The sequence below is a fragment of the Jaculus jaculus genome, chromosome 5, assembly GCF_020740685.1.
Source record: "Jaculus jaculus isolate mJacJac1 chromosome 5, mJacJac1.mat.Y.cur, whole genome shotgun sequence".
Lineage (NCBI taxonomy): Eukaryota > Metazoa > Chordata > Mammalia > Rodentia > Dipodidae > Jaculus > Jaculus jaculus.
Genome location: NC_059106.1, coordinates 95,403,476 through 95,416,564, shown reverse-complemented (window position 1 = coordinate 95,416,564; position 13,089 = coordinate 95,403,476). Strand labels below are relative to the sequence as shown.

General features: G+C 41.1%; 1 protein-coding gene across 8 annotated transcripts in view; it reads right to left on the bottom strand.

Moving 5' to 3' along the window:
- The window catches only part of Nfia (nuclear factor I A), a 612,310-nt gene that overhangs the window by 30,029 nt on the left and 569,192 nt on the right, over positions 1-13,089 (bottom strand). For 6 of the 8 annotated variants that reach the window (XM_045149015.1, XM_045149021.1, XM_045149014.1 and 3 more), the window contains one exon: positions 3,893-3,984. The exons of the other annotated variants lie outside the window; for them this stretch is intronic. In XM_045149015.1, coding sequence (XP_045004950.1) covers positions 3,893-3,984 — 92 coding nt within the window. The remainder of the gene's footprint in view (positions 1-3,892; positions 3,985-13,089) is intronic. 8 annotated transcript variants of the gene reach the window in all.

Below are 13,089 nucleotides of genomic sequence, written 5' to 3'. Positions count from 1 at the left end.
GGACCTCTGTTCTCATTACACACTCACTCCTACTGTCTCTCACCCTGAGCCTCTGGTACCATCTACTTCCTGTTTCTATCCATTTGCTATTTTAGGCCTCTCACAGAAATGTAGTCATTCAGTATTTAACTTTTGGTGACTTAATTTTTATCAAAATTCATCCATGTTGTGGCAAGCATCAGAATTTCCATCCTTTTTAAGAATAATATTCCATTATATGTCTAAACTACATTTTATCCATTCATGTGTCAGCGGCCACTTTTGGCTATTGTGATTGAAGCTGTTACAAACACAAGTGTGTAACTATACCTTCAAACCCTGCTTTCAATTCTATTGGGTATATGTACCAGTGAGATCTTATTGAAGTCTCCCAGGTGAATGCAGGCATGTGTCAGAGCTGCTTCTGAGAGTGAACTGTCAGTTTCTGCTTGAGCAAAGGGAAAGAGGTTTCCAGGCGTTCAGAGCAGTGTGCTGTAGCTAGAGTGTGTAGGCTTGGGATTCAGGAAGATCTAGGTGCAGGTTCATGCCCCACTTCTGACTGCTTTATGACCTTGGAAAAAATCCATAGGCTTTAGCTTCCAAATCTATAAAGTAAAGATAATTATATCTATCCTTTCTGGTAGTCTAAATATTTGTTGGATAATGTATCTATAATACTTAGCATAAAGAAAATGCTCAATAAATAGAGGTAACAATAATCAAATAGCTCTTTGTTTTCTTTTGCTAGTGTGTGTGCACGTGTGCTATATGCATGTGTGTGTGTGCCCATGTGGAACCTGCTCATCTGTGGCAGAGTGCACTTGCCCGTGGTGGAACATTGTGAGTGGAACACTGGCTTTCCTGCTCCATCATTCTTCCACAAGTTCCTTTTTGAGCTGGATTTTTTTTAACTGATCCTGGAGCTTGCCACTTTTTCTGTAAGCTGATTCTGATTCTCAGCTCTTTGTTCTCCATGGGACAGGAGTTACAGAAGGACATGGTCATGCCTAGCTATTATGTGGACCATGGGGATGAAACAATCTCAGGCCTCCCCAGGCCCTCTTGCTTGCACAGGAAGTGGTCTTAACCACTGAGCAATCTCTCCAGCCCAGCTCTTTATCTTAAGGAAGGTTTTTATACTATGGATTGACAGCCTACTTATAATGTCTAAGCATTAATTCAACTCCTACCCTGTAGGACAAACAGAGACCATCTCCAATCCATCTTCTACAGGATAGCTTTAGGAATGTCAGGATAGCTTTGGGAACTGGTCTTTGGGAGAAAGAACAGTTTCATCCCATACTTCTCATGGACTTAAGTGCAGGGTACCTCTTCTGTACTTAGGATATTTTGTTTTGTTGTTGTTTATTTTGAAATAGGCTGGCCTGGAACTTTCCATATTCCTGTGTCAGTTTCCCAATAACTGTCATGGGTTACTATGTCCAGCTCTCCAACTTTTACTTTTGTAGCATTAGGAAGCAAACTTTTGCTTTCCTTGAAAAGTTTTTCTAAATTTCAATTAAAGAAAATTTCACAAAACCTCGTTTTATCACAGAAAAAGATACAAGCTTACCTAGGAAATGATGAATCTGCAGAAATTCAAATTATATTTTTAAAAATTCCTATAAACTGGGCCTAGGAATGCAGCCCTATAAACTCAGTTAGCTGATTGGCTGAGGCAGAAGGATCATGAGTTCAGGTCTATTTGGACTAGAGTAAAGTAAAGGCAGGCAATGGAGCATAGTGAGACCTTAACTCAAAATTCAAAACAGTGAAAAGAGTGCTGTGTATACAGCTCAGTGATTGAGTGCTTGACTAGCGTGTGGGAGGTAATCCCCAGTACCATACACACAAAATTCCCGCAAAACCCTGCTCTGAACAAAGGTATTCTTAAAAGGGAGCTTGTATCTACATATATCTAAAATTTTAAACAGTTCTGGAAAGCAGTTTAATTTTAAAAAGTTAATATGCATACCAAAAAATTGAAATATTTAGAGCATATAACTTTTACCTCCAGACACACAGATAGTTCAAGAGAAAAACAAAACAACCAAAACCCCCCAAAATTGACAACTTCATTAGCTAAAACAATTGGGAATGGAGTTTTTCAAGCTAATTGTGACAGGTGTTGCTGTGGTGAGAAACATCTAAGCAGTTGTCCCTACAATGCCAAATATTTAATGGAAACCAAGAAAACTTAGTCCCAGATGCCAATAGTGGGTCTGTCTATATGACATCATCCATCCAGATGCGTGGAAAATCTGGATTTTTAAGAATTGAATTTTTGTGGTGAGCACTGCGAAGACTCAAAGTCTGGGTGAAATAAGCATTTATGAAACAGTGATGCTGGGAAATAACACATTTTGGTTATAGTGAAATAAGTTAATTGGAACATAGGGTGCAGTTTGAGTGTGGTGAATCACAACTTACATAAAAATACTATGTAAAATACAAACAGGACACGTCAAAGCTGTATTTTTAGGGTTCTAATAAAGTGACTTGAGCAGACAGTGCTGGGGGCAAGGAAACAATTGTCCAACATGGAGCTCCTGGTGGTGAGTCTCTTTCTCAGCCCTCTTATTGAGCCTGAACATGTGAGCCCAAAGCACACAATCAATTCTTTCTTCTACTTTAAGATAGATGTTTTCAAGGTAATCATGCAACTTCAAACTCCCCAGGAAAGTATTTGAATATTTTATGGTATGGGAAAATTAACAAATAATGATGAATTTTATGGGAAGTACTGACAAGGAGATTTTAATCCCAGACACCATGTACAAGCCAAGTAAGAAAAACAACATAAGTGGGAAAGTCAAGAATTAGCCTCTCCCCTCTAGCTCTCCTTCCCCATGGCTGCTGGACTTTCTGGGGTCCTATTTTGGGGTACAGAAGGTACCAGAATAGTACTATGGGGAGTCCAGCTTGGCCGATGCCTGTCAGGAGGGAGCACTCAGCCCTGGCAGGCAAACCCACTACATGTACAAGCACCTGGCCCCATTCACCCCCCCCATGAGCAGTTATAAACCAGGTGCCTGGTGTGACCCAGCTAAGCATATGCATAGAACCACCCAAGAGAAATGTTCAACCCATGCTAAGAGCCTCATGCAGAAAGTAACTTCCTTGTGACAATTATGAAAATATGTGGTCACATTCCAATTAGGAAATTGGAGAGTAGTTTCTCCTCCAACTTGAACTTGATTCTATTTTGTAAACTTGTAAACATATGCCTTGGAACCCAAAGGTTTGTTGCTTTCTAGCTTATAGCCATTTTCAACCCTTTTAAAAAATAACTCTTTTAGGCCTACATGCCCCCCAAACAATTGTCTATTGTGCTTAAAACCAGCTCAGGACATCCTGTACTCGTCTTTCAATCATCACTTCAAATATGATCATATATTCACAGCCCCTCCCACCACTGCACCTTGCTCCCTAGTGGCTAGCTGTCACCTCCTATTTCCGGATCAACACTAGCAACTTAATAGAGTTTAGAAAACCTTTGCTCCTCTTTCTTTTAGAAAGCCTGTTAGTTTCCTGAGAATCCTAAAATGAGAGGAATGGTCACTCCCCCCAAGTATGTGCTGGGAGGTCGAGGCAATCAGGGTCTGTGGGGCTCCTATCTGTCAGTTGTTAGACAGAAGACTGCCTCAAGGAGGCAGCTAACACCACCTAGTCTCAGAACCTGGTCCCCAAACTTTCCTCTTCTGCCCCAATACCACAAGTAAAAATTCCAGGTACACTGTCTATGTTCCCTGAACATAGGGAAACCATGGCTAAAGGGCGGGAAGGGGTGGGGTCAGGAGAAAGGTTCTGAAGAGGGCTGGGACATGTGGCCTGGCTGGCCCTAGACAAGTCAAAATGCACCTGATGAGCAATACAAGCTGCACCACATACAGAAAAGATGAGAGCGGCCCACCTGTGTCTGTTGAGGGATATTTACAAAGCTTGGATCCCGTGGTCCAACACTGACGAATCGGTTTGCGGGGGAGGTGCTGGGTGTCGAGTAGGCTGTGAAGGGAAGGGACACATGCGTTCAGGAAGCAGCACAAGATTGCACACACAGACACCAAAACACAGTCTCCGAGTCTATGCAGCCGATTAACGCAAACACTGTAGCTAGCAAAGGGAGCTGGCTAGCAGGGGGCAGGGCAGGGAGGGGCTCCCAGGGGCTTCTGGGATTAAACAACATCATATTGGTGCTCAGAGGAGCAGTTTTCTCCTATTATATGAATTAGAACATGCAGGACATTTGCAAAATGTAATTTCTATGTTAAACATGAGAGCTGGGGTCAGAAAGAGATATCTTGGTCTTATCTGACAGCAAGAAAGAAATTAGGTAGGAAGGGGAGGAACCTTGCTTTTCATGCTGTTACACTCCTCAAAGTCATGAAGCGGTTCTGGGCCTCCACAGCTAAAGATGGGAAGAGGAGTTTTTAAGGAAGGGATTAGTTAATGATCTTCAGGATGAATGCTGAAACCAGTTAGAGCAAGTGGCTTTAACAGGCCCAGCAAAGTGTCTAGAATCTTGTTGACACCCAGCATGCATGTAAGCCCTTCCTATCTATAGGTCCCTATGTCCCTTCTGCAGGACACAGACTGTAAACCAAGATGTCACATTGGGACCTGATACCACATTTGAGTTCACTATTCTTTCACAGTACATGGACATTCCTTGCTGGGTTTTATCTTTAAGAGCTTCATTTTGTTTAGAAAGAAAATCAGGGACATTTTGCTAGCAATATACACAAATGTACATTGTAATATACTGTAGTTCACTTCCGGATCACAAATTCCAAGGGTGTATTTCACATTTTTTCTTTGTTATAGAATTCTTAAGATATTACTTAATTATAAATTTCTTATTAACTATTAAAGGAATATCTTTTGAACAAAACTTAGAAAATGATATCATCTGATTCTCTATTTTTAAATTTATGTTTTATGGAAAACTGCTCAGACTTGTCTTGGTAAACAAATCTACACATAAAATTCCAGTCAATTGGCCCAAGTCCTTTTGTCATATTGACCAGAGATGAGCCCTTCAAATGGATCTACGATGGTCAGAAGATACGGCTGTGGCTATGTTAAGCCACTTTAAATAAGGGCCTCTGGGTCTGTTTGAGGAGGATTTGTCCATTAATGATTATAAAAATGATTTGATGCTTGATATATCACACTCTCTAGAATGATGAATCCACTGATTTCTTCCCTGCTTCCTTCAATGTCTGATAGGTTTGAACAGAGTTGAGAAGCAGCTCTGCATTAAGCCATTCTGTAGGTATCTCTCCCTCACGGTGGTGAGTTTAGTTTTAAAAACTAAACATACTCACATGCTTGTTTCTTTTAGCCCATGGCTTCACTTTGATATACTTTAAGAAGTTTCTGCAGAAAGTTATATATCGAAATGTTGATGGAGTTACCTGGCAGTGTCTTCACCTGCTGCTCAAACCCAAGAAGGAGCAAGGAAGACAAAGAGGAAGCTAGGAAGTAAAGTAACCTGCTAAACCTGTTAGGTCAGGGAACTTATTCCTTTCATCCATGAATAGGTATGCAGATGGAGCAGGTACAAAAATGCACCAAAGTGCCAAGGTTTAGTTGATGGTCCTGGTAGAGCAGTGTGTACTGGCCGACTGCTTACAAAAGACACAAAGCAGAATTTCCTGACATTTTTGCTAAACTGGTAACACCCTAAACAAATTCCTAATTAACCACAGCACACATGCCTGGGGTGCGGGGTGGATAGGTGTTTGGAGGATATTTATCCATTAATCATAGCAAGCTGACGCTACCTGGAAAGGCATTTGCATGATACCCCATTATCTTTTTATTTATTTATTAACTTATTTATTTATTTATTTTTGTTGTTTTGAGGTAGGGTCTTGCTCTAGCCCAGGCTGACCTGGAATTCACCATGTAGTCTCAGGGTGGTTTGAACTCACATTGTTCCGCCAACCTCTGTCTCCTGAGTGCTGCGATTAAAGGCATATGCCACTATTTTCGTTTGACTTAAATTTTGCCATTTAAGAGAAGGCTTAGTATAACAACCACTTTACTCAGAATTACTAGAAGATTATTAACTGAATATTTTCCTTTCTTTTTTTTTTTTTTGGTTTTTTGAGGTAGGGTCTCACTCTAGCCCAGGCTGACCTGGAATTCACTATGGAGTCTCTCAGGGTGGCCTCGAACTCACGGCAATCTTCCTACCTCTGCCTTCCGAATGCTGGGATTAAAGGCGTGCGCCACCACGCCCGGCTATTTTCCTTTCTTTAAAGGGACAAAACTTGCAGTCTTGTTTTCCTAACAAACCAGAGGACTTTGGTATGTTAAAGAGCTATCAAAACTCGTTTAAACCTTATTTTGTTTATTTTAAAAGGTAGTGGTGGCAAGAGAGATTGCAGTGGGTTTACATTTATTTTAAAGGAGATTATAACTGCAAAAATCTAGGAAGCTCTAGTATCTAAGCCACAGATTGGTACCCAGAGAAACTTATTTTAAGTAAGCCAGTTTCTGGAAGACACTGCAGACATAGGAAAAACTGGGGAAGGAAGAAAGCAATACTGACTCATCTTTCAGTTTTGTAGTTATACCAGACAGAGTGTTCATCTCTGATAGGACATAGTTCCAGAAAACATCTGACATAAGTTGAATCTGATTTTCCTCAACAGAACTATAAAATTAGGGAATTACACTATTGAACAAAACCTTAGCTGAAACATTTTTTTTTAATTAAAGTAATCACATGTGTCATAATAGAATCAATTATACATGCTCACCCTTAGGAGTTTTCAAAAATTAATACAAATTTAAAAGGGGTGATGAAGTAATTAATCATATATAACTGCACTTACTATGACATACATCACTTGCACATTTTTTTAAAAATTTTTTAAAATTTATTTATTTGAGAGCGACAGACACAGAGAGAAAGACAGATAGAGGGAGAGAGAGAGAGAATGGGCACGCCAGGGCTTCCAGCTTCTGCAAACGAACTCCAGACACGTGCACCCCCTTGTGCATCTGGCTAATGTGGGACCTGGGGAACCGAGCCTTGAACCGGGGTCCTTAGGCTTCACAGGCAAGTGCTTAACCTCTAAGTCATTTCTCTAGCCCACGTGCACATTTTTTAAATTACAATTTTGCCTTATTGTTAAGAGTAATAATCAGTGCTAATGGAGAACTTTAGGAAATCTGGAAATCCAGAAAATAATTTTACTGGATTACTGAAGACCTGTTGAGACTTTTGGAGAAGAGTTCCAGGGATAACTAATAAATTTAAAAAGTATTTATGTGTGTCTGTGTGTGTGTGTGTGTGTGTGAGAGAGAGGGGGGGGGGGAGAGAACAGGCACGCCAGGGCCGCTGCAAACAAGCTCCAGATGCATGTGCTCCACCTTGTGCATCTGGCTTATGTGGGTCCTGGGGAATTGGACCTGGGGCCTTTGGCTTTGCAAGACAAGTGCCTTAATTGCTAAGCCATCCCTTTAGGCGACTAATGACTTTTTGATAAAGTCAAAGAGAAATCAATTTAAGTGTATAATCTGATTCTAAAAGTCCTTGAGGTAAACACTATTATAAATCAAATTATCATTTATTTGGCTGTTTCTTAAATAAAAACTGTTTGGACTTTTTTTGCAGGCATTTTACCAACATTTGCAATATCATTATGGCCTATTTCCATTTTCCCAACACTGGAAGGACATTTCTATAAGAAGCTTCCACCAACTCTTCTTTGCATGATCTGATGACCTCCCCCTGCCCCCAGGGTCTATTTCTTCACATTACCCAAGGGTCTTAGCTTGGCCTTTACCACAGCATCAAGTACCAAAATTCCAAACCAGAATTCTATCTTATATCAAGACAGTGGCATTCTCTTGGGTTCCTCCTTTAATGTACATTGTAAATCCCATAATCCTTCACTTAGGCTATGCACTCGGATGCCTCATTAAGATAACTCAACAGATGGTGACTCATTCCAGAGATCACTTGCTCTTTTCCTATCTTTCACTCCCTCCCTCCTTCTTCCTTCCCTTCTTTTTCTTTCTTTTCTCTTTATTTCTTAATTTTGAACGTTTTATAATTTCATAATATATACAATGGTCATATTCACTCCCCCTATTATCACTTTATGTCCCTCTCACTCCTGCTGATTCCGTTTGTCTTCCTAATTGGTTCCTCTACTACTTTCATGTCTTTATTTTTTCCAGGTCTTGTGCATGCAGCCACAGCTGCTGTGTTTTCATGACTGGAATGGGTATGGCATGTCCAAAAGGTAGTGTTCCACAGCACTCCTCATCCTCTGGCTCTTAACAATCTTTCCATGCCTTCTTCTGCAGCATTTCCTGAGCCATGGGAAGACTGGTTATAGATGTCCCACTTAGCACCAAGCACTCAACAGTTACTTATCCTCAGCATTTTGACCAGCTAAGAGTCTCTGCATAAACTGCTATTCCCTGCAAAAAGAAATTTCTCTGACCAAAGTTGAGGGCAATACCATCTAGGGGCATAAACATAAGTGTTTAGAAGGCAGTCTGATTACATGTCCATTTTCCTCTGAGGATGCTGGAATATTTTGTAGGCATCTGTGGGGTGCAGAGGGAGAGTAGGGAGATCCCATGAACACTCTCCACAGGTCCCAGGCAGGACCTGGCTTCTTTGTCCTCAGCCATGGGAGCAGGGAAGAAAATTCCAGGTTTTCTTATTCTCAGTATTCTCTCCCTTTTTCTTATTAAGAAGTAATAAGGGATGTATCTTGATAAAGGAGCCACAATGTTTCCAGATGAGTTAGCTTTGACTCTGTATTAGACTCTCAGTCAACACTGGTACTTTCACATTAAAAACTAGGGATATGGGCTGGAGAGATGGCTTAGCGGTTAAGTGCTTGCCTGTGAAGCTAAGAACCCTGGTTTGAGGCTCGGTTCACCAGGTCCCATGTTAGCCAGATGCACAAGGGGGCGCATGCGTCTGGAGTTTGTTTGCAGAGGCTGGAAGCCTTGGCACGCCCATTCTCTCTGTCCCTCTATCTGTCTCTCTCTCTGTGTCTGTCGCTCTCAAATAAATAAATTTAAAAAAATAAAAATAAATAAAAAATAATAAAACTAGGGATATATTTTTGAATGGAATGCTTACCACTTTTCTGACTTTGGGAAAAATATGAAGATGTTGATTCTAAAATATTTATATCAATTACAACTTATGTTCCATATTCATAAAACCACCCAAATCTGATACACTAGAAAATATGACTCTTGTTCAGAAGTGAGATGGTTTAGAGGTGGCAATACCCTTGAAAGTAAAATCAAAAAATGTCCTTCAGCCTATAAGGAAGAATTTGTTTTTTTCCCCTTCCCTCTTTCTGCCTAAAGCAGTCCTTACAGCCTCCACTTTGCTAGAGGCCAGAAATGTCACAAGGGTCTCATCTTACCTCTTTCTTAGAAGAGATAATAACCCCCTTCTGAGAAGGATAATTCCTTTCCCTAGGAACATAAAAGGATTATTCCCTTTTCCTGAAAACCTGACAGTGTCTAGACACATAGCATTGGGGCAGAACTAAGCCCCCATCTGTAAACCCCCTTAAAGGGGGGGACCAGAGAGGGCTTCCCAATTACCACAAGCCCTGCTCTTACCTCTTCTTGGGAAGAAGCTCTGTCGTTTTCCCTTCTCTTAAGCTAACTCTAGCTCCGTAAGCTCTACAATAAAATCTATCTAAACTTTGCCCTCTGGTCTATAGGTTTTTATTCATCAAAATTCATAAGACAATAACCTGGAGGCCACTGACTCAGTGGAAGTTCTGTGTGACCATGACTGTTCAGCACCTTAGCCCTTGAGTTACTGCCTACCCAAGAGCTGAGAAAAGCTCCCTCACTTTCAAAGACATGCCACAATTCCTGAATCAGAAGTAAGCAGACAGTTTTATGGTCTGGTTTAGCAAATGAACTATGTGTGATCATGGGATATAGGAAAGGGAGAAAATCTGGATTTGTGGGCACAGACTGCCTGAAAATGGAGCTGCCTTTGAAACAAAAGACCTGTATCCATAGGCTGTTGGGGAGTTAAGTGGTAGGTTTTCCCTGGGCAGAACTGCTGGGGACAAATAAGCTCAGGGAAGCACTATGGCAGGAAAGACAATGCAAGAGACCAGGTGAGCTTCTGAGTTTATTCCTAGATTTAAGAAGTGAAAAGCAAGGAAGGCCCCAGGCAGGGAGGCAGATTGGCCTACTCACTGATAGAAAGTGAAGAGGATTTTTCATGTATTAAAGACATCAACTCTATGAAAATGGCAAACGTCCCTTTATTAGCTTTGACTCCACAGTCTAACCTCTGGAGTCCATAAGAGAATAAGAGTATTTTAATGCAGAACCATGTTCTCTCCCTAAAAGAAGCCTAGTTCAGCATTTGTTCTATGGCAGGCCCTGCTTCACACATTGTTGCCTGAGAAGGTGACCAAGGCACTTGTTATCCTCAGGTGTTGGAGCCAACCAAGGAGACATAAGTACAGAAAATGAGACATGAGTGTCTGTGGGGTGCTCAACAGTGGAAAGTGACACCCAGCAAGAGGAAAAGGAAGAGCTTCATAGATGAGCCGGGGGTGGCTTCTGCAATAGGTGTGGGGGAGCGTGGTTGACTTGCTTCCAGGGACTGGCTATCTCAGAGGACACCGCACAAGGCAGGAAGGGAGGAGAGATGGAACACACAAATTATGTTCTGCCATTTGGCAACAAAAAGCAAAATGTGAAGCATCAGAGAGACCTGAATGTAATTTGCAGGCCAGAGCCTCCAGTGACAGTAATCAAACTCTGTATGCATGTTGCCCCTTGTGCACATGTGCGACCTTGCACATTTCCATCACTTTGCGCGTCTGGCTTATGTGGGAGCTGCACAGTCGAATATGAGTCCTGAGTCCTTAGGCTTTGCAGGCAAGCATCTTAACCACTAAGCCATCTCTTCAGCCCTGAATACATTTCCTTTTAAGAGGATGAAGTAATTTATAAAATGAACAAAGCAAATTTTGATTCGGAATACTAGCAAGACAACTAAACACCTCCCCCCTTGAAAATGATTCCTTTCTTATAACATTCATCAGTGTGCACCTCTCATGTTCCTTCACTTTTAGAAAATCATGTTGGGCTTTTCCTTAAAACTTTAATTTCATTCAAAATAGACTTGTGATTTGATTCCCTCCAAGGGAATGTACAGTTATTGAAACAAGGATATTTCAAACAAGTTCAGGAATATAGACTTAAACAGAGTTCAGACAACTGCACACTAGCAAAAGTTCCCTAACACACTTGACAATGAAGGCACAGCCTGTTGCAAACTGTGAAGGATAGAGGTGCCTCATTGAAAGGGTGCCCCAATCTCTAATGTACTGTCACATTTCTTAGGAAATGTGTGAGAGAATTTTCATTACTAAGAAACACGCAGAAACTATTAGAAAAGAAATTGGCTAATTTCTAAAAGAAACCATTACTATTCAATTCATTTAGGGATTTGAACAGCATTATTTCCTACAGGTCACAAGAGAAATGTTGGAGAATAGTGCAGGCTTTCACCTTCAAAGAAATCTGTTGGTGCTGATGAGTGTTCAGGGCCTGGGTTCACATTCTTAATACCATCACATAGCTGGGGGTCACACACAGCCTCTGAAAACACACAGCCCTTGCTTACACAGGATCTGGTACTCAGGGATTTAGAAATCTCCCCATGGCTGTCAGAGTTCTCACCCAGGGTTTTGGAATGTAGAAGATAACACACCTAGTTTTTATTATTTTGATCACATTTGATTACCTCATTATCTCTACAAATCTTTTGTCTTTACAAACAAATTACAATAACAACAAAGAAACACAGCCCTCAAGGAATGAAATTAAAGTCTCCTTATCACAGTAAATTATTATGAAACAACATACTCAAAAGCTTCCTTCCTGAAAAGCTAATGAATTCTAACTTTAATATATTAGCATTACTTAACATGTACAGCAGCAATGTGCATGACATGTCCATGTGCTGATGTTTCACAAAATGCATGAAAGGAATAAACAGACAGATGGCTTTGCCTTGTTGGCATTTCTGCTTGTCTGGAGGTTCCACAGAGAGGTAGAGACTCAGGCTATATCAGGATTTGGGGCAAAATAGCAGGAAGGATCATCCAAGGCACAAGTTATGGTGTGCACACAGAGACAGGACTACAGGGACTTTTACACTGGAGATGTTTTGACCTTACATTACCAAAATCTATGCAAAAGATGACTATTCCCATTGTTTCCTGCACATTCAAACTGCCTATAACTTTCCTTTTTCATAATAATTTTAAAGAAGAAAGCTTTGCTATAGTTCAATTCTTTCCTCCCTCCCTCCCTCCCTCCCTCCCTCCCTCCCTCCCTCCCTCCCTCCCTCCCTCCCTCCCTTCCTCCCTTCCTTTCTCTCTCCCTCCCTTCCCTCCCTCCCTCCCTCCCTCCCTCCCTCCTTCCCTCCCCTTCTTCTTCTCTCCCTTCCCTTGCATGTACATACTAAGTATGATATGGTATGTTTGTTGTATGCATGTGTATGCAGATGTGCTGCCCCATTCATATGCAGAGATCAAAGGAGAATGTTAGGTGTACCCTCCATCCATTTGCTCCCTTGAGATAGAGTCTCTTCACTGATTCCAGAGCTTTTGGCATTTTAGTGAGACCCAATCATTCTCTGATTCTCTGGTCTCTGCTCCCCACAAGACTGAGATGATAGACCTGCATGGCCATGTCTGGCTATTTACATGGATGGCAGGGGAATCAAACCCAGCAGTTTTGAACTCCCTCAGGAAGCATGCTTAACCACTGAGCTCTCTCTCCCTATTTCCTTTTATTTCTGATGGCTAAACCAAATTCTGTAACTGTTGTTTCTTTTTATATCTAAGCTCTTTGTTGTTCAGATTAACCGGACATATTTATTGAACTGAGGCAAGTAGACATATAAGTAGGCACAGGTGAAAGTTGTATCAATTAGCCACATGGAACAAACTCTGGATTCAGCTAAAAACAAAACAAGATCAATATGTTGGAACAGTCTCTTTTGAAAGACTTCTATAGCCTCTCAAAGGCTATGCAATTCTGGAAACCTATGCCTGGGAATTTATCCTT